This window comes from Aquarana catesbeiana, linkage group LG05 (assembly GCF_042186555.1).
Source record: "Aquarana catesbeiana isolate 2022-GZ linkage group LG05, ASM4218655v1, whole genome shotgun sequence".
In the NCBI taxonomy this organism is placed as follows: Eukaryota; Metazoa; Chordata; class Amphibia; order Anura; family Ranidae; genus Aquarana; species Aquarana catesbeiana.
In genome coordinates this window covers 195,988,768-196,009,989 of record NC_133328.1, presented here as the reverse complement: position 1 = coordinate 196,009,989, position 21,222 = coordinate 195,988,768, and the positions used below count along the sequence as shown (strand labels likewise).

Below are 21,222 nucleotides of genomic sequence, written 5' to 3'. Positions count from 1 at the left end.
CCTCGGGAATGTTGTCTAAGACTTTTAACCTCAAGAATGGCACCAGACAGGGTTGCCCACTCTCACCCATTATATTTTCTTTGGTAATTGAACCCTTGGCGGAAACCATTAGGTCCAATGAAAATATTTTAGGAATAAACATAGGTGATAAAATACATAAAATTGGGCTATTTGCCGATGACATCATTCTATCTTTAACTAGTCCCAACAAATCCCTGCATGTGCTACAATCAACACTTAACTCCTTTAGTAAAGTATCTTATTACAAAATTAACAATAGGAAAAGCTTTGCCCTACCTATGAATATATCTAACAATACCTCTACCATCCTCAAAGAAAAATATAATTATAATAATTGGGATGCATCTTCGTTCACCTATCTAGGTAGCAACCTTACATTTCCCGCAAAAAAACTATATGCAGCTAATTTTCCTAAGTTATTAGACTTGATTTCTAAAGATTTTCAAAATATAAAACAAACGCACCTATCCTGGATAGGCAAAATTGCAGCATTTAAAATGCAAACCCTACCCAAGATACTCTACCTTTTTAGAGCCATACCTATTCCAATACCTTCAAGCTTTTTCAAGATTCTAAATACTAAATTGAGAAACCTGTTCTGGAATAACAAAAAAACCAAAGGGTAGCTTTCTCTATTTTAACATCTTCTAAAAACAAAGGGGGTATGAACTTACCTGATATGCATAAATACTACTACGCAACACTTTTGGATCAAATGAAATACTGGTTTTTCCCAAATGACGATAAGCTGTGGCTATCCATTGAAAGAGAAATCACCAAGGGAAATGATTTATGATTTTATTTGCCCTAAATTGCTTTTCATTAAAGCTATCCTGTTAGCATGGAAGTTTCTTGTCTCAAACTTCCATGCTCTAGGGCATTTACAAAAGATACCTATACCACTCAGAGCCCTTGACTACTGTAGAGCAAATGGATTGCTGAGGGCTTTAACTTTTACGTACACCTGCCCTCAGGATACAAAGCCATGATTGATGATAAGTTAAATAAGCTTAACCATCTGCAAAGCTTTAATCCACATCAAGATTTTGAAATTCCATCTTTAATTTGGTCACACCTCACCATTAACAAACATGTAAAACATAAAAGTATAGCTTTCTTCTATAAAGTTTCTCAGTATCCTAAATATGAGAAAAACCCTAATATGTATAAATGGGAAAAAGATTTAGGACAATCCTTTTCGGACGAATGTTGGTACAATGCTATGAGAATAAACCAAACTGCAACATCCTGCTTAGAGCATTGGGACAACTCCCAGAAAATATTGAATAGATGGTACCTAACTCCTTACAAATAGCTAAAATATATCCATCTACATCACCACTATGCTGGCGTTGTACAGATCAAGTTGGTTCCTTATTCCACATTTTATGGAGTTAAAAAATCTGACCTGTTTCTGGAACTCGATATCCACCTTTATTGCCTCTCTCACAGGCAACTTGTTAAAACTATCACCTGCTATGGCCCTTTTAGGTATCAACCTTGACACTTTCCAATTTCAATACAGAATATTAGTGGCGAATATTCTTATAGCAGCTAGACTTACCATAACGAAAATGTGGAAATCAATTGAGGCCCCTAACCTGTGTGATGTCATTCTTAGAGTCAACACCCAGGCGTACTATGAAATACTGTTAGCACTTAAAAATTAGAACGTAATTCACTTTAAGAAGCACTGGTATGTATGGATCATACATCCTAAAGCATCTACAGTACTAAAAGACTTGTACGCTCAGTCTTAACTACCACTAGGTAGCCTGTGGGTATCACTTATTCCATGTAGAGACTTATGCTGCTTTCATTTCCTGATTGGTTTGACTTGCTAGAATACATTGATTTACTAGACGACATCCTGTTCTCTCTTTTGTTTATTCAAGTTAGAATAGACCTGTTCACAGTTTACTCCCCTAGGGGTGAATAGGTTTATTCTTGGATGTTTACTAGCTAGAAACTGAATTCAAAGATATGAATTTGAAGGATTATTCACGATTATTATACTGACTTAATGTATTTATCAAAAAAGCATTTGCTATACTATGTAACTGTAATGGTGTGAATCCTGTTACACCTTTCTTAATGTCTTTATTTGTTATTTTATGTTCTGATAACTAAATAAAAAATTGAATGTTAAAAAAAAGAAATGGTGATTGTGTTATACATGTTACATATTGCTGCAAATGTCAGAGAGAGCAATAATTTCTGGGCCATCATTCAGTTACAGTAACTCTAACTTCATAGTTGGTAAAAGCTTTTAAAGCAACTCCTATAGACAACTTTGGGCACCAAAGTTTGTCACCATTTCACAGGCATGCACAATTTTAAAGTAATTGTAAAGTCTCATTTTTGTTTCCTTAAAAATAACAAACACTTTATACTTACCTGCCCTGTGCAGTGGTTTTGCACAGAACAGCCCAGATCCTCCTCTTCTTGGGTCCCTCTTCGCCTCTTCTGGCCCCTCCCTCCTGTCGAGTGCCCTTACGGCAATCAGCTTGCTATGGAGGCACAGCTCCCTGTGTCCATTCAGACATGGAGCCTTGGTTCGGCCCTGCCCCCCTCTCTCCTGATTGGCTAGCTGACTTTGATTGACAGCAGCGGGAGTCAATGGTGCCGCTGTTGTGTTACAGCCAATCAGGAGGAGAGTTTTGGGTTGGCCAAGACACTCAAGAACATCGCTGGACAGAGATGGGGCTCAGGTGAGTATTAGGGGGGCTGAGGGGGGGCTGCTGCACACAGAAGGGTTTTTATCTTAATGCATAGAATGCATTAAGATAAAAACCCTTCTGACTTTACAACCCCTTTAAGGCTTGACATGTTGGGTATCTATTTATACATCACAACTTCATTTGTTTATAACTTTACAAAAAAAATAGGTGATAAATTGTGTTTGTGTGCACTAAAATTATCTTTAGTATATAGCGCCTGAAAAACATGTATGCTAGTATCATGTGACCTAAAGAAGAAATATAGGTATATTTAAAAAAAAAAAAAAAAAAAAAAAAACACATACACACACACGCACACGCACACGCACACACACACACACACACTCAAGTCTATGATCCTGCAGCTGTCCCAAGTTGGCTCAATAGCCTGCTGTCAGCCGACGCTGGGTCACAGCAGTCCAGAGTAAGTACACTACTGTGCCCCACCGGAGAAGTATAGCCATATTTCTCTTTTTTTTTTAATGAAAAAATGACCCTGGTAAAAAAGTGGTTAACCTTACACTGCAGATACAGTCTTTTTTTTTTTGGGGGGGGGGGGGGGATAAATAATTTTTATTCCAATTTTTTATTTTTTTTTGTGATAGAAAAACATATTATAAAAGGAAAGTAAAGAAAATGGACATATGTGAATAAGCCTTCCAATAGAAATATGTTGGTCATACGTGGCAGAGTATCACATTAAAATGCATAGAGCAGACACGGTAAAAAAAAAAAGTCTCTCTGTTCCAACAACAGCAAGCATGTATATAAAAGGCTTTTAGCAAAGTACAGTATTGCATTGTATGTACCATTCAACTAAACAAAATAAAACCAGTAACAAACAAGTGTCTGCATATACCCAAAAGCATGTAGGTAAATATATGTGTGCATCAAAACCTCTAGCTCTCAGCACTATTCAGGAGGTTGTATAATTAAAGCCAAGGAAAAGTAAAAATCTGCCTATTTCCATAATGATCTATCCCCAGCTATTAAAGTTAGAACGGTAGCAACCAGAATTAAAAACCAGTGAGAGGGGGGCCAGGCCCGGTACCATGAGCCATGGCTCCCACAATTTGGAAAGTTTATTTGGAGTGCCCCTGTATTGGTATATCTGTATTTCAAACAGTAGGGTATTACTTACTTGAATTTGCCAGTTTTCAAATGTGGGAGGACTAGGGGATAGCCACTCCATAGCTATTATTTTGTGGGCTATAAAAAACAAACGTATCACAGCTATTCTAGTCTCGGGAGAGAATCGCTCCTCATCAATATCCCAAAGCATAGCATTTAAAGCATTTCAAGTTCTATCTGAAAGACTCTATTGATGGTATCTACGGTCATACTCCAATAGCAGACCAGCTTGGGGCATCGCCACAGCATATGAAGAAGATCTGCCAGGGATCTTGGTCTACAACCCCACTGGTATAATCTAAGTGGAGTATGGTATACTCTATGGAGAAGAAACAGAGGAGACATCCTTTGTGAAGGCTACAGAGACACCTGAGTTACTAGATCCAATATATTATTACATGAGTCATCGGATATGTCCCCTAGATCTGTCTTCCACCCTCCTCATCCCGGGAGACCTATATGGGCCACTCAGAATGCCTTAAGCCACTTTTACTAGAGGTACCTGCAAGTGAAGTTATTAAAGGCATGGATTGCACAGACATACTAGTGTTCTTAGATTGACAAGCTAGCGCATGCCTCAACTGCATATATTGGAAAAATCTAGTAGAAGGCAAATGATAGGAGGCCTACATATCTTGATAGGAGCGTAGGACGGTTTGATGATACAGTTGGACAACAAACTTTATTCCCCTTTCATACAAGAAATTAAACCCTTCCAGTTTACCCAATTCCTCTAGTCTGAGGTTATCCCATAAGGGCATGTACTCTGAAATACCGTCATAATTCATAATGCCTTTCATGTCATTCCAGACCTTATGCATAAGGATAAAGGTGGGACTCAGATTAGCATCTGTAATTGGTGGTAGCCTTCAATTGCACCAGTAGGCTATATTCAGAGGAGCGGGAAAACAGGATAGACTGAATAGGATCAGCTATGTTGATCGAGTCCCAACCAGCAAAACGCTGCAACTGTAAACCTCCTTCTGTTTTAGGTAATTGTAGACTGGATAACCCAATTTAGATGCACAGTTTTTAGTGCCAAGGCACCCTCACATATCAGGAAGTGTACTGCTAGTTTTTAGATTGCAGAAAAAAAAAAAAAGTAAAATTTTCAGGGTACAGCTTAGGCACAAATAACATTTCTAAAATATTCCCTTCAATATAACACATTTTCACTTTCTGAGTTCCATTTTAAGGCCTTAAGTACACAATTGTCAAAATACCCGCAGATGCATTCTGAGCTGATTTCCGGATGCATCTGGAGGCATGCAATGCTAAATACACATCTAAATGTTTAGCAGCAACTAAACATTTGGTCTAACTGCATTTACATAAACAAGAAATGTGTGCATTCCAGGACCACTTAACCTGGTTTTAGGCAGATAAACACATCTACATGCAAGTACATGCAAAAGATTTTTCAGCTTCAAGAGCTATTGAACAGTGCGAAGATTGGCGGCTCAAGGGTAAGTATTTATTCTTTTCTTTACAAGCTGACCTGTTTAAAAACTTTTAAAAACTAACAGATACCCTTTAAAGCAAAATTGTGCTTTGCTCAAGCAAACCTAAGCAACGGCCTTGTGTTATGCAGTATGCAGTCATCTTTCCTTCCCTCCCCTGATGCTCCATTCCACCACAGCAGGTGCAAAAAATACCCAGTTTATCTAGATATGGGAGGAGCTTGTGATTTGCTTTCCTTCCTCCCATGTGGCAGCACTGGTGCATGGTGACTGGCCCAGGGTTGTCACATCCCCTCTTCCAGATGAAAAGAAAAAAAAATGCCCATAAAGACTCCTGGAATCATCTTGGCCTAGGCCTAGGCCAGCCTTTGTCAACCTTTTCAACACAGAGGAACCCTTGAAATAACTTTCCAGTCTCCGGGAACCCCTGTTAAAAAGTACTATATCTACAACTCGTGATACATTAATGTGATGGTCAGTGGGAAGGACGCTCCTTACACTTGTGGTCATTGGAAAGATTTAGCCCCTTACAGATAGCTAAAAAGATCAATGGTGTCAGTGGGAACTTATCTGAGAGGCAGAAATCGTTCATTGCTCAAGGAACCCCTAGCAACCTCTGGAGGAACCCTACAGTTCCATTGAACCCTTGTTGAGAAACCCTGCCCTAGGCCATAAAATACATTTTTTTTTTTTTTTTTATGTAAAATAAGTAAATAGAATATCCCTTCCTATCTATTTACTAATGCTAGTACCATAAGGATTTAAAATAGTTAATGTTTATTGAGACTCAAGATAGTAATGCACATAAAAGAACAGATTTTAAAATCAACGATTAGCTGTTTTCAATCACCAATCAAAAATTATAATTTTATTACAAATCAAAAAGCAGCTGATTGCCAGCGGGAAGCTAAACTGCTCATTAGCATTAGCTTAAAATTCCCCATATACAGCTTTAAAATCAATGCCAATATTCATTCATTAAATTAAAAAGCATTTGCATAGAGTTATATTATACTTCATTTTAGAAACATTTATTCCTTGTTCTCAAGCAATGTGAATTCCCTAGTCAGCTTGTGATGTTAAGCAGTATCATGGGAGGAGATACTTGTTACTGTGCAACAGCTACCCAGCTAACAATGTCCTTCATAAAAACAATGTAAACAAAACGGGTTCCAAACTCCAGCTGTTGGAAAACTGAGGATTATGGGAGATTAGTTTCATAACAGCTAAGAGCTTTCATATGTACTTACGAAACAAACTTTCCCACTTCCACTTGGAGTACCGGATCCCTTAGCTGAACCTCAAGCAACAAATCTTCTGCCTGAATGGCATCACCAGTTTTCAGAGGATGGGGAGAGAATATACGGAGGTATCCATTGTAACTACCAACAATGATTTTGTCTAGGGAAACAAAAAATGAATTTTTTTTTGTTTATTGCAGGAAGAATGTGCTATTAGAGCAGTAAGTTAATAGTGATTTTTTTTTTCCAAATGCTTCTTATAATTTTCAAAAACTAGTCATGCTGGTGGCCACTTCCACCATTTGGATACAAAAACTGGAGTCGAAAGAACAGTAAACAAGTATGTTTAAGCGTGAAACTGCAGCTCACCATAGCCGATCCTAGTGTCACTGTTCGGGCCATGCCCGCTGACGTGTTTCGCCCTGGCCACCGGGGGTTTAATCATAGAGGTGGGTGGTGGCAAAACATGTCAGGGGGCATGGCCCAAGGAGCGGCATTGACTGAGGCTTTCACATGTATGCATCCACACCAGGATCGGTTATGGTGAACAGTAACTTCCAGTCCAGGATACATCACATCACATGACAGGACAATTGGAAGTCCAACAGGCTAACGCATTTCAAGTACTTGCTCCTTGGTTGGTTTTGAAGAAGAGACAAGTCCTCGAAACATGTTAGCCTGTTGGATTTTCAATTGTCCTATCAAGTGATGTAATGTATCGTTGACTGGAAGTTGCTGGTCAATATGACATTTTGATGTACCTGTCAGTTTGTGAGTATATTACTTATCACTGTTTTATGAATTAAAACCTTCTGTGTGTAGCAGCCTCCGCAGCACCCCCTAATACTTGCCTGAGCCCCATCTCTATCCAGCGATGTCTGACATGTTTTTTTTTTTTTTACATTTTTTAAAATAACAAACAAGACTTCACTGCAAGTCAAATTTTAGGGACCCTCTGCAAAAGAAATGTTAGTTTTGGCGAGGTGCTCCCAAAGGGGCATTTACTTCTGAAGGGATGCAGACCTTGTAATTTTTCTCAACAGAACATGGAGAGTGTACCAGCTGATTATAATGAACCAGATCCTACAATTCAGAATCAGTCTGCAAATGACACAGTGAAAAAAAACATTTTTTTCTTCAGAGCTGCATTAAAGTTTGCAAAATTTTCTGCAATGTACATAAGTCACCCAGAGGGGACTGTTCATTTATCAACAAAAGTGGAATTCCATTTTAAAGATACTCTGAAGGGAAGGAGGGGACAAACTGCTGCAAGCATGAGATACCTGGACATTCTTGCAGCGGCCTCCCACACCTTCCTGCCTGTCGAAATGCCAAACCATTCTGACAGGCAAAGCTCCAAGTCTTCCAGGTAGAGTTGGAGATTAATGTCTCATCCCTAAGCATTTCTACTGGTCTGTCACTCTAAAGGGCAGCCTAACTCACTAACAGAAGAAAGGTTGGGCAAGCTTCAACATTTTGGTGGAGGCAGGATAAGTTTTATTTAAGAGATGAGGTTCAAGGGAACGCCTGTCCAGAAAGCTGGACAGATTGGGGTAGAAAATTCCAGAAGATGGGAAAAACTCTGGAAAAGTCCAGGAGTCAAGCATGGGAGGAGGTGACAAGGGGGCTAGAGAGCAGGGGATCTTAAGAGTAGTGGAGAAGATGTTTTGGGTGATATTTTGATTTAAGGTTGGTGATGTACCCGGGAGTAACCCAACCAACTGTTAAAACCCACAAGATATAGAAATAGTCAGTTAAAGCGAAGCAGAGTACATAAGACACAGCCTTTAAATCTGCAGGGCAGCAATGTTAACAATTGTGCCTCAAAGCTGATGACTGCACATTATTGATTTCATACAACAAGCTCAATTCAAAATGTGTGCAAACGTCTAATTCCAAACGATCTATCGAAAATTTGTGCGTTTTGTAATCCAATGGTGCCACCACTGATCTCGAAATTTGACCAACCAAATCTTCAATTTCACCTCATTTTGTTACGGAAAAGAACATTCGTGGCCAAGAATCTTCTTTCCTTTCCACGTCACAGCTCATACGCATTTCTTTTTCGATTACCGTATATACTCGAGTATAAGCCGAGTTTTTCAGCCCATTTTTTTGGCTGAAACCCCCCCCTCGGCTTATGCTTGAGTGAGGGCCTCGAGTAAGGGTGCAGCCTCACTGTGCCCATCTGCCGCCGTACCTTTGATTACTAAAACAGCGGGTGTCTCCCGCTGTGTTATGCAGTCTGTTCGGCGGGCGTCCACTGTAACAAAGCCCTGCCTCCTCCTCGTCCCGATAGACGGAACACTGATACGGTTTCCCAACATTGTATCAGTGTTCCGCCTATCACGGACGAGGAGGAGGCGGGGCTTTGTTACAATGGACAGCCTCCGAACAGACTGCATAACACAGCGGGAGACACCCGCTGTTTTAGTAATCAAGGGTATGGCTGCAGATGGTCACAATGAGGCTACAAATGGGCACAATGAGGCTGCAAATGGGCACAATGAGGCTGCAAATGGGCATTGTTTACCCAGTAGCCGCTGCATTTTCCCACCTTAGGCTTATACTCGAGTCAATACGTTTTCCCAGTTTTTTGTGGTAAAATTAGGTGCCTCGGCTTATACTCGAGTGTATACGGTCCATCATCGCTTAGAAATTTGTTCATTTTTCCAAAAATTTCCAACATGCTTCATCATGCAAATTCGATGAAGGCATGAAAATTGGCCTCTAATGCTCAAAAATCAAATAAACAATTATTGAAAGGTATGATCTTCAAACGAAAAACCGCTTGGAATTCAACACGCGTGTGACCAGTCTTAGGCCCTATATTTGCAGCCATGTGACTGCAATTTCAAAATCTCAACTGAAAACAATGGTCACCTTTTTAAAAAAAATAAGAATCCTTATCTTTGTTTTTGAATTGAGCCTAAAGTATAAAGAAGAGTGTGGCATTCTTTACCAACAGAATTGTGAAAGTAAAAGTGGCTCGAGTTGGCACCCAACTGAAATCTACTGTTATACTTCCATGCTGGATTTTACGATGATGTGATGGAATGTAGCAAGGGTTGAATAAAGTCTGACAGACGAGTGATTTCCCTCACCGACCCAAGCCTGGGAGGTAGAACACAGCAGAATTGCTCTAAGTAAAGCGGTCTTTGGGACTACAAGTAACAAGTCTCATTTTTTGTTTATATACTGCATCCTGAGATCAAGAGTATCACAAAAAATCATGAACATTTGAGGAAAGATTGAAAGAATTAAACCACACAAAGCCATATTAAAAAGAACAGTTTTATGAATCCCAGATGTGTTTACCTTGTCCAGACTCACTGTTGTCAACATCAGCCACTGACAGACATCCTTGGTCAAACTCCTCATTTTCTCCAAGTGACGCGGACCACCAATCTCGAGCTTTAAACAGTGACATGTCTGCGCTCTCTAGAAAGTAAAACGTACAGTTTACAAAGCTGATATAGGAAGAATTTCTTCAACACGCAGCTACAGTGGATATAAAAAGTATACACACCCCTGTTAAAATGTCAGGTTTCTGTCATGTAAAAAAATGAGACAAAGATACATTTCAGAACTCTTTCCACCTTTAGGCTGGGTTCACACCATCGCCGCATGCGGCTCCCAGCAGGGGTCCGGTGCGTCCCCGTTCACCGTTTCAGGTCCGATTGCAGCCCGAATTTGAGGCTGAATTTGGACCTGAAAACGGACCAAAAGACGCACAGGACTCCTGTGCAAATTTGAACCAGAGCCACAGCGAATGTATATGTGAACCGGCTCCATAGAGAGCAGGTGAAAATCTCCTGCTATTGCGAATTGGATGCGGAGACCCTGAATCCAATTCGAAATGGCATGAACCCCGACTAAATGTGACCTATAAAAACTGTAAACTCAGTTGAACAACAAACTGAAATCTTTTAGGTGGAGGGAAGTAAAAATAAAAAAACAAAAATAATATGGTTGTTTAAGTGTGCACACCCTTAACCACTTCACCCCCAAAAGAATTTACCCCCTTCCTGACAGGCCATTTTTTGCGATACAGCACTGCGTTGCTTTAACTGACAATTGCTTGGTCGTGCGACACTGTACCCAAACAAAATTTACGTCCTTTTTTTCCTACAAATAGAGGGACAATTTTGACTAAAGAAGAGCGACAATTTTGAAAAGAAACACATTGGGGGTTATTTACGAAAGGAAAATCCACTTTGAACTACAAGTGCAAACTACAAGTGCAAAGTGCACTTGAAATTGCACTTGGAAGTGCAGTCCCTGTAGATCTGAGGAGGACATGCAAGGAAAATAAAAAAAACAGCATTTTAGCTTGCACATGATTGGATGATAAAATCAACAAAGCTTCCCCTCATTTCAGAGCTACCTCTTAGATTTACAGCGACTGCACTTCCAAGTGCACTTTCAGTGCAATTTCAAGTGCAGTTTGCACTTGTAATGCAAAGTGGATTTGCCTTTCGTAAAAAACCCCCAATATCTTTTACTTTTTGCTATAATAAATATCCCAAATTGAAAAAAAAAAAATTTTTCCTCAGTTTAGACCGATGTGTATTCTTCTACATATTTTTGGTAAAAAAAAAAAAAATATATCGCAATAAGCGTATATTAATTGGTTTGCGCAAAAGTTATAGCATCTACAAAATAGGGGATAGATTTACAGCATTTTTATTATCATTTTTTTTTACTAGTAATGGCAGCGATCAGCGATTTTTATCGAGACTGCGATATTGCGGCAGACAAATCTGGCACTTTTGACACATTTTTGGGACCAGTGACAAATTATACAGTGATCAGTGCTATAAAGATGCACTGATTACTATATAAATGTCACTGTCAGGGAAGGGATTAACACTAGGGGGCAATCAAGGGGTTAAACGTGTCCCCTCACTGTGTGTTCTAACTAAGGGGGGAAAGGAGTAACTAGAGGAGGAGACAGATCGTTGTTCCAACTTAGTGAGAACACACAATCTGTCTCCTCTCCCCTGACAGAACCGGGATTTGTGTGTTTTCACACACGCAGATCCCGATTCTCGCTCTGTCACGGGCGATCGCGGGTTCCCAGCGGTCATCGCGCCTCCTACAGCGTCTTAAAGAGCCAACATACAGCTATGACGGCTCGCCCAGGGGAGCCATCCTGCCGCAGTATAACTGCAGCGGCTGGTCGGGAACCAGTTAAACTGATACTTTGTTGAAGCACCATTTGATCTTAACATCTTGACTCCACTCCACTCCAAATCTGTCAGATTGCGAGGGCATCTCCTGTGCACAGCCCTCTTTAGATCATCCCACAGATTTTCAATCGGATTCAGGTCTGGGCTCTGGCTGGGACATTCAAAAACCTTAATCTTCTTCTGGTGAAGCCATTCCTTTGTTGATTTGGATGTATGCTTTGGGTCGTTGTCATGCTGAAAGATGACATTACTCTTCATGTTTAGCTTTCTAGCAGAAGCCTGAAGGTTTTGTGCCAATATTAACTGGTATTTGGAACTCTTCATAATTCCCTCTACCATGACTAAGGCCCCTCTTCCAGCTGGAGAAAAACAGCCCCAAAGCATGATGCTGCCACCACCATGCTTCATGGTGGGTATGGTGTTCTTTTGGTAATGTGCAGTGTTGTTTTTGCACCAAATATCTTTTGGAATTATGGCCAAAAAGTTCAACCTTGGTTTCATCAGACCATAACACAATTTCCCACATCTTTTCGGGAGACTTCAGATGTGTTTTTGCAAAATTTATCCTGGCTTGGATGTTTTTCTTCATGCATTTTTATTGCGTTTTGCTGGGGTTTTTTGGCTAATAGAAAAGTATGACAACTCTGTTAAAGGAGTGCGACTTCGATGCAACTTTACACTCTCTGGCGCTCAAGTCACATCAAAGTAGAACAGGAACTCTTATGTGTCCAAAGTCACATGTTAGGGTTAAGGCTAGGTTAGGATTAGCGGTAATTGTTAGGGTTAGAGCGGTAATTGTTAGGGTTAGAGCACTAACCCTATCCCTAATGATTTACACTAATCCTAACCCTAATGATTACTGCTGACATTAACTCTAACCCTAACTCTCATGGCCCATTCACACCAGAAACTGCATATAACTGTGCATTTTTGACTGCAGGTTTACATGCATTTGAAGCATGCATGAATGTGTTTTGCACTGCGTTTAAAAACTGTGTTTGCAGTGCATTTTTCTATGTTTTTGGGCATGGCTTTCTTGGCTTAAAGGGGCACGGTGCGTTTGAAGCGCAGTCCCTGCATTTGCGGTGCAGAAAAATGCAGCACGCTCTTCTTTTTTTTTTAACTGAGCTGAACTACACTTCAATGATGTGAACTATGGCATTGATTTACTAAAACTGGAGAGTGAAAAATCCGATGCAGCTGTGCATGATAATCAGCTTCTAACTTCAGCTCAAAAAAAACTTGGAAGCTGATTGGTTTCTATGCACAGCTGCACCAGATTTTGCACTCTCCAGTTTTAGTAAATTAACCCCTATGCCCATAGGATTAGCTTGATTTTGGGCTGTCTATGCAGGTGGAGTGCAGTTCAAAATGCATCCAACTGTGTTTGATGTGAAAGGGCCCTAACCCTAACCCTTAACCCTAACATGGACACAATAAAGTTCCTGCACTACTTTGTCACATCAAAGTCGCACTCCATGAACAGAATTGTCATACTTTACTATTAGCCAAAAAAAAGGAAAAGGCATCAAAATCATGTGTTCAAAAATGCAAAATGCAGGCTCAGTTAACATACATGTGAATCAGATCAGTTTTGAACCGCATCCTAACGTGAACCAGACCGGCTTTCAATGGAGCCAGTTCACATATATGCGAGCCGGTTGCGGTGCAAATTAAAAAAGGGTCCTGTGCGTTTTCCAGTCCATTGCTTAGTTATGCCCCGTACACATGATCCGAAAATCAGACGACAGTTCGTTAGTTTTTTTTTTTTGTTTTTTTTTTGCATGCTAGTCGTATATTGAACATGAAGAGCTCACTAAAGTTATGAAAATTCTCGTACGACAGAATGAAAAATCGGAAGTGATGTCATGTGTTGTAGTGTATTTGTATCGTATTTTCAGACGACAACTGTGCTGATTAAACGATTATCGTATGATCTAGTATCGTACAAGAATAATTTTCATGCTTGTCCAATCGGATAATATCGGATGAACTGTTGAGATCAGCTCTCAAAAGCTCTGTACTAACGATCTGATTATTGTACGATCGCTTCGAAAGTGGTATTTTCCGTACCATTTTCGGATCGTGTGTACGGGCCATAAGTCTTGTGCACTTCAGGCTTAGAAGAAAGTTACTAATCAGCAAGAATATTTATACCACATACAAAGCAGCTGACTAATCAACGTGAACGACTTATAATCAAGATCCTGAAATGTAGCATCAGCCTCAGAAGTCAAATTAAATTAAAGATGAACTCCAGGCGAAACACTATATACACAGTTGCTGTTTTACCTGCCAAAAGTTTTATATTTCTTTCCATCCATTCCCTAGATTTAGACAGCCCTGCTGGAGAGCACGGCCAAGATGGTGACCTGATTTTTGTCTACTACAGTTAAGCAATACAACTTGGTCAGCTCCCTGTCATCAGCCTGTGATTATACGGTAAAGTGATTGTAAAGTTAAAAATGTTTTTTTAAATAACAAACATGTTATACTTACCTGCTTTGTGCTATGGTTTTGCAGAGAGTAGCCCTGACCCTCCTTTTCTGGGGTCTGCCACTGGCGCTCTAGACTCCTCCTCTTTTCCATGTGCCACCATAGAAAGCTGCTTCCTATGGTGGCACATATGCGGGTTCGGTCCATTGACACACACAATGCAGATCAGCCTCACCCCCAGCTCCTTCAGCACTGGATTTGAGTGACAGCAGCTGGTGCCAAAGGCTCCCACTGCTATCACTGAGTATAGCAAGCAGGGAGAGAGAGCAGCACCACTGCTGGATCGAGATCTGGCTCAGGTAAGTATTTGGGGGACTGGGGTTGGGGGGTTTGCAAGTTGATAATAAAAGTTTTTTGTACTTTAATGCAGAAAGTGCATTAGGGTAGGTTTTTGATCGCTCTGTTCTCAGTCTTAGAGCCGGCAGGGGACAGATGCTGCATCCACCTAGGGGAGTATGATTTCTATAAAAAAATAAAATAAAATAAAAAAAAAAAAAGCCAAACTTTACTTTTACAACATATATTGTAATACGATGTATATATTACAATATGTTAATAAAATGTAACTACCCTAGTTAAAATACTTATTTTAATTTATTAAGAGATACCTACTTTAAAGCGGAGTTCCACCCAAAAGTGGAACTTCCACTCATTTGTCTCCTCCCCCCTTCCGATGCACATTTGACACCTTTCGGGGGGAGGGGGGACAGGATACTTGTCTTTGACAGGTACCCTGTTCCCACAGCCATGGCTATTGACGTCACCGCTCGGCTCCCTTCTCTCCCTCTGTCGCCGGGTCAGTAGGAGAAAGGAGCAGAGCCTTACCCGCAATGGCAACGGCAGCACCTGACAGCTGATAGAAACATCAGCTATCGTGCAGACATCGCTGGACTCCAGGACGGGTAAATGTCCTATTATTAAAAGCCAGCAGCAGCAGTACGTGTAGCTGCTGGCTTTTAATTTTTGAAGCGGTGGGCGGACCTCCGCTTTAATTAGTATGTATTTATAGATGCCGGGAGTTAAAAGTTAAAGTATAGCTAAAGGCAAAACTTTTTTTCTTCTTTTTTTTTGTTTTGGATAGAGCGCAGAGGGATTCGAATACCTGTCAGTTTTCATTGCTGTCTGTGCCCTCGTTAATGAGATACAACCTTCCTATTTGTCCCGTTTACCATTACCATTGAAAGTTAAAGTAAAAGAAAATCCCACATTTTGGATTTTCCCCAGAAAAGTAATAGAGGGGAAATCTTCTAATGGGGACACTAGTTCTGGTGAGCTGAGAGTCCCCAAGAAATTCCCTTAAAGTGGAAGTCCATTCTAAAACTAAAATCCCTGCATCTATAGCCACCAACATTCTAACACTAACCTCTCTAGCCCTGTAAAGAATAAAATGAGTATAGATACCTTTTCTGCAGGCGATCCGACCCGATCTCCAGTGGTGGAAGCTCTGCAGAGGACACGGCCCAAAAACGGCTGTGAAATGAATGGGGAGTGACGTCACCCATAGAGTTACTATGGGGCTTTCGTTGATAGTTGTGCCCTCTGCACACGCCTCCACAGCTCAGCGTGGGATCGGGTCGGATCGCCTGCAGAAAAGGTATGTATACTCATTATTTCTTTACAGGGCTAGATAGGTTAGTGTCAGAATGCTGGTGGCTATAGATGCAGGGATTTTAGTTTTAGCACGGACTTCCACCTTAATTAGCAGGGATTACCTCTCACTTTCGGTTTGGCTATGAGACAGGAAGTGAAGTGAAAGCACCGCCATGGGACACAGATGGCAAAAAATAAACTTACAGGGGTTATAATCGTCTCTTACTCTATCCAAAATGAACACAAAAAAAAAGGTTTTGCCTATGCAGGTGGTCCCCAAGTTACAAACAACCAACTTACATACAGCTCATACTTACAAACGAAGGGAGACAACAGGAAGTGGGAGGAAATCTACCCCTAGGAAGGGAAATTCACTCCTGTGAGAGTTCCATTAGGAAAAGGTGTCTCCACTGATGCTTTATCACCAATCCTGGTTTCCACAACAACCCAAAATTTTCAAAATCCAACTGTCATAAGGACAGTAAGTGAGGTGAAATCTTCTGAACAGGGGCACAGACAGCAAAACAAATGTTACAGGGGTGTTAACCCTTCTCTATGCTATCCAAAAAACTTAAAAATGATTGTTTTGGCTGGAGCTACACTTAAAAAAAAAAAAAGTATTTGTTCCGACTTACAAACAAATTCTTTGTTTGAAAAGAATTAAAAGCGGAGTACCACCCATTTAAAAAGTCAGCAGCTACAAAAAGTGTAGCTTCTGACTTTTAATAATCAGACACTCACCTGTCCCACGGTCCAGCGATGGGGGTGCCCCGCTCCTCTCCCCCTCCTCTCTGCGGCGCCAGGATTTCTAACTGTGGGCGCCCGGCTGTGTGGCTCCCGGCTGCATTGCGCATGCACGAGCCGTGCTACACGCTGTGAATGGCTGGGCAATCTTCTATAACCTGTGACATGTCCCAGAAGATTGCATGGAGGGAGGGGGAAAGGTGAACTTCCACCGATGCCAGGGGAGGCAGTGGGAGCTGGATGCCTCTAAAAACAGGGTACCCGCTCCCCCCCCCCAAAAAAAATAAATGGCATGCCAAATGTGGCATGTCAGGAGGTCACCAGCACTTAAAGCGGAAGTTCCATATTTGGCTTTAAGAGCAAACCTACGGACCCTATCTTGTTTGCAACCCGGGGACTGCCTATAATTCTACTTTAATGCATTTCTTAAGCCACTGTGCTGTCACTTTAAGAAAGAAGGCAAACAGATATGAAAACTTCTGTATATATACAATTCATGCACATCTCCCCATGTTTAGCCCTTTAAAAAGGCTGCAAGTACAAAAAAAAGCACGTTGGTAAGCCAGAAATCTTGTGTACTGAGAACTTCCTTTTTTAAAGCGGGGTTCCACCCAAATTTTGAACAATATCTGTATGTATTCTCTTCCTTGCCTAGATGCTGACATGCTGTTTAAAAAAATTTAAATCGCCGTAATTACCTTTTATTTTTCTATTCTTCTTTGCACTTCCTGGTTCTCCTCCCGTGGGAGTAGGCGTGTTTCTAGCCTCTCCCAGACTCCGCACAGTCTCCTGGGAGCTAGTCTCAGGCTTCCCAGGATGCCACTGAGCATGTGCGGGAACGAGCGGTGAATGCTGGGAGCACAGCATTCACCACATCCAGGAAATAAATGCTTGAGGGCTTCAAATGCCCACAATGAAGATGGAAACTGCCTGCAGTGAATAATATAAGTTATTCTTTCCGACGAAATCTGACACAGGCGGACATATTACACACAATATGTGAGTATGTAATGCTGAGAAGAAAAGTTTGTGAATGAACTCAAAAAAAAAAAAAAAAAAAAAACAATAGATGGGTGGACCCCCGCTTTAAGCTGACAACGCATTTCCTCTGCTGCTCTGATGTTGTCGGCCTCTCCCCCTCAGCTCCCATGCCATGCATCTGTCGCTGCCGCCCCTGGGGGAATCCAGCAATTGGTACTCTGGCTGTATCGATTGGTGAGTATGTGTCAGGGCTGGCTCAGCGCTTCCTTCAATGAGCTGGCCGCTCAGCTGTCGGCTAATTGCTAGCTCTCATCTCTCTCCACAGTTAACCAGCTGTTGTGGATCTGCTCATCAGTCCCGCCTACTTAAAGATCTCCAGCTCACTTCATTCCTGCCTTCGCCTTGGTCACATCACAAGAAAACATCTCCTGCGTTCCTGCTTAAAGACTGGCTTTGCTGACATCCCTTCTGGCTCCTTATCCTGCTTGCTGTTCCTCTACTTGGATCCCTGACTTCTGGCCTGGCTGATTACCCGATCTGGTTAATGAACTCTGGCTTGGCTGACTACCCGATCCGGTCACTGGGCTCTGGCTCTTCTTTGACTACGCTTACTCCATTTACCTTTTTATTTTTATTAACAAGTGTGATTTGTGTGTACTCCTGTCTCGGTCTGGTTCATGGTTTCTGACAGTATGGGGTTTATTATCCCTGGCCCCTCTTACCAGTCACCTTAAACATTCATCACTATGTCACATATATACTTTTCTGCTTTTTTAGATACATTAAATATGCATCTACCCCCTGAGGAAGCGAGCTACATTCTCGCAGAAACGCGTCGAGTCTTAATGCCTGTGCATACTGTATGATATTCATACATTAATGTTAATTTTATTATGTGCAATCTTGTTGGCTCAGCAATTGTTTACATCACCCATGTATGTATACTATCTTTGAATAAATATTTTTACTGCATTACTAGTTACTTAGTGCATTATGTTACTTAGTGACTAAACATTGCTCATTTCATCTAAAGTCACAGGACGACTTCTTGTATATAATCTCTGATATCCCAAGTGATGTTGTCAGCCCTACCTAGCTATCCTATGATGTACTACAGAACCCCTCTTTATCTCTATATCATAAGGGGAGGTGTTCTGTAGTCCATAGAATTTAGTCAGGGCTGATAACACCCTCTGGAATTTAAGTGTAGCGCAGGCACAATCAGCTCAAATAGGAGTATACTGCATTTTTAGGAGGATCTACAGGTCATTGTTTGCAGGGTTTTTAGCCACTTGCCGCCCGTCCACCATCAAATGATGGTGGGGCGGGGCGATGCCCTCTCGTTCATCATATGACGGCCCTCCAGCTCTCGCGCACCCGTGAGGGAGTGCATTGCGGCGATCGGTGGTGCGGTGTGTCAGACTACACTGATCTCGGTAAAGAGCCTCCGACGGAGGTTCTTTACCACGTGACACGGCTGATCACGATGTAAACAGGAAGAACCGTTGATGGGCTTTTCCTAACTTGCGTCTGACAGACACTAGTAGAGGAGAGCCGATCAGCTGCTCTCCTGACAGGGAGGGTCTGTGCTGATTGTTTAGCACAGCCCCCCCCCCCTCAGATGCCTACCCAGGACCACCAGGGATTGCCACCACACTGGACCACCAGGTATGCCACCCTAAACCACCAGGGAAATGCCAATCAGTGCCCAGGCAGCTGCCAGTGCCCATCCCCAATGCCTGCCAGCGCCATCAGTGATGCCTATCAATGCCATCTATTAGTGCCGCATATCAGTGCCGCCTATCAGTGCCACCCATAAGTACCCATCAGTGCAGCCTTTCAGTGCCCATCAGTGGCTACCAGTGCCACCCATGAGTGCCCATCAGTGCCGCCTATCAACGCCCATCAGTGCTGCATATCAGTGCCACCCATCAGTACCCATTGTCAGTGCCACCTTATCAGTCCCTGTCAGTGCCGCCTTATCAGTGAAGGAGAAAATGTACTTATTTACAAAATTTTATAACAGAAACAAAAGAAAAAAACTTTTTTTTTTCAAAATTTTAGGTCTTTTTTTATTTGTTTAGCAAAACATAAAAACGCAGAGGTGATCAAATACTACCAAAAGAAAGCTCTATTTGTGGGAACAAAATGATAAAAATTCTGTTTGGGTACAGTGTAGCATAACCGCGCAATTGTTATTTAAACAGCAACAGCTCCGAAAGCTGAAAATTGGCCTGGGCAGGAAGGGGTGTAAGTGCCTGGTATTGAAGTGGTTAAAAAGATAAAACAGTGACACGTGCAAGTATTGCAGACATAAACTGAATATATGTTTTTTTTAATTTTGCTTACACATAAAATGTAAGACTCACAATATCTGTTATTTCTTTAGAAAGCCTCAACTTTGCCTCCAAACACATCTCACCCACCCTCGACCTTGTGAGCGTTGTCTTTGCGCAAGCTCTGCCCAATCTCAAGCAATATCAAGGCTCCAGATAGGAGAAAAACTGAGAAATCATTTGTGTCAGCAGCCAGTGCTGGAGTGGAAAGGATGAAAGGGATGGAATATAAAGAAGGATTAGGAGAAAAAACACTAAATGCACAAATCTGCCATTGTTCAAGGTTATGTATTGGGCCTTAACGGACTAATCCTAGAGTTATGCATTATTCATAAACCAGTCACTGGTTGTCATCTGGCAATACACAGCATCTCTGACACTGGGAACACAAATGGTTAAAGCACGTCAGGAATGTCCTTGCATGCAGTGATCGCATCACTCCTACTAGTAGCAGAACAATAATCTACTTAAGGCTGCTCAACGTGTCAGCCATCGGAGCAATCCTCTTTACAACGTTACCTTCTGCTGACAAAGAGGGAAGAGACCAGTAAGAAAGATGGCACTTGTAATCACCTAAGACAAAAACACTTCATATGATACAATTAGCCTTATTAAAAGTAATAAAAGAATATGAGCAAGAAGTATAAAATTCATATTCAGTGTTGTGCTGCAACACCATTTATCAGATGCTAAAACTGACATTTCTAGTAAAATGGCCACATTAGATAATAATGCTCGATTTATCAAAGAGGGAAGATCTTCAGACATTAATACCATTTATTTAACTTGGAGATGTTAAAGAGGAACTGCAGTCTGCTCACATAATTTGCAATAAAAATATTCTGAAGCTTCCCTCCAACCACTTTGCATATCATTTTATATATACTGTGATTCTGTACTTGCCAAATATGCTGCAGAAATCTCCCTCCACTGAGTCTGGCTGCAGCCATTTTAACTGTGGGCAGCTGAAGCTGCTGCCTGTTCACTTCCTGGATTTACACAGACACACAGGAGGCACACCTCCAGCTCTGCACCTCCAGCTCTCATTGGCCCTCTTATGACTCATCCCCCCTCCCTTCCTGGCAAACTCTCCCGAGAGTGAGAGGGCTGTGCATGATGTCTTAAGCCTAGGCTAATTACCAGACAAGAAACAGGAAGTGGGCTGTATAAGGTAATTACTGGCAGAAAAAAAATGTTTTACTATCCAAAGTTACAACAACAAGGGCAGAAGATTTAATAGATGGAAAAATTATTTATTAGAAGTTCCACTTTAAACACCTGATTCATAAAGCTTTAGCATAAAGTGAGCA

General features: G+C 41.4%; 1 protein-coding gene and 1 long non-coding RNA gene across 7 annotated transcripts in view; one reads left to right on the top strand and one right to left on the bottom strand.

The window, feature by feature from the left end:
- The window catches only part of BBS9 (Bardet-Biedl syndrome 9), a 580,121-nt gene that overhangs the window by 548,033 nt on the left and 10,866 nt on the right, over positions 1-21,222 (bottom strand). For all 5 annotated transcript variants that reach the window (XM_073630475.1, XM_073630476.1, XM_073630474.1 and 2 more), the window contains exons 3-4: positions 9,892-10,014; positions 6,583-6,733 (exon numbers count right to left, since the gene is read on the bottom strand). In XM_073630475.1, coding sequence (XP_073486576.1) covers positions 6,583-6,733; positions 9,892-10,003 — 263 coding nt within the window. In that variant the 5' untranslated portion in view covers positions 10,004-10,014. The remainder of the gene's footprint in view (positions 1-6,582; positions 6,734-9,891; positions 10,015-21,222) is intronic.
- LOC141144617 (uncharacterized) lies at positions 6,536-20,716 on the top strand. Of its 2 annotated transcripts, none has more exons than XR_012244427.1 (3): positions 6,536-6,701; positions 14,097-14,207; positions 19,966-20,716. It is a non-coding gene; the product is annotated as an uncharacterized lncRNA (long non-coding RNA). The 2 variants fall into 2 exon arrangements; XR_012244426.1 differs by lacking the exon at positions 19,966-20,716 and adding an exon at positions 17,902-18,513 and having other exon boundaries at positions 6,537-6,701.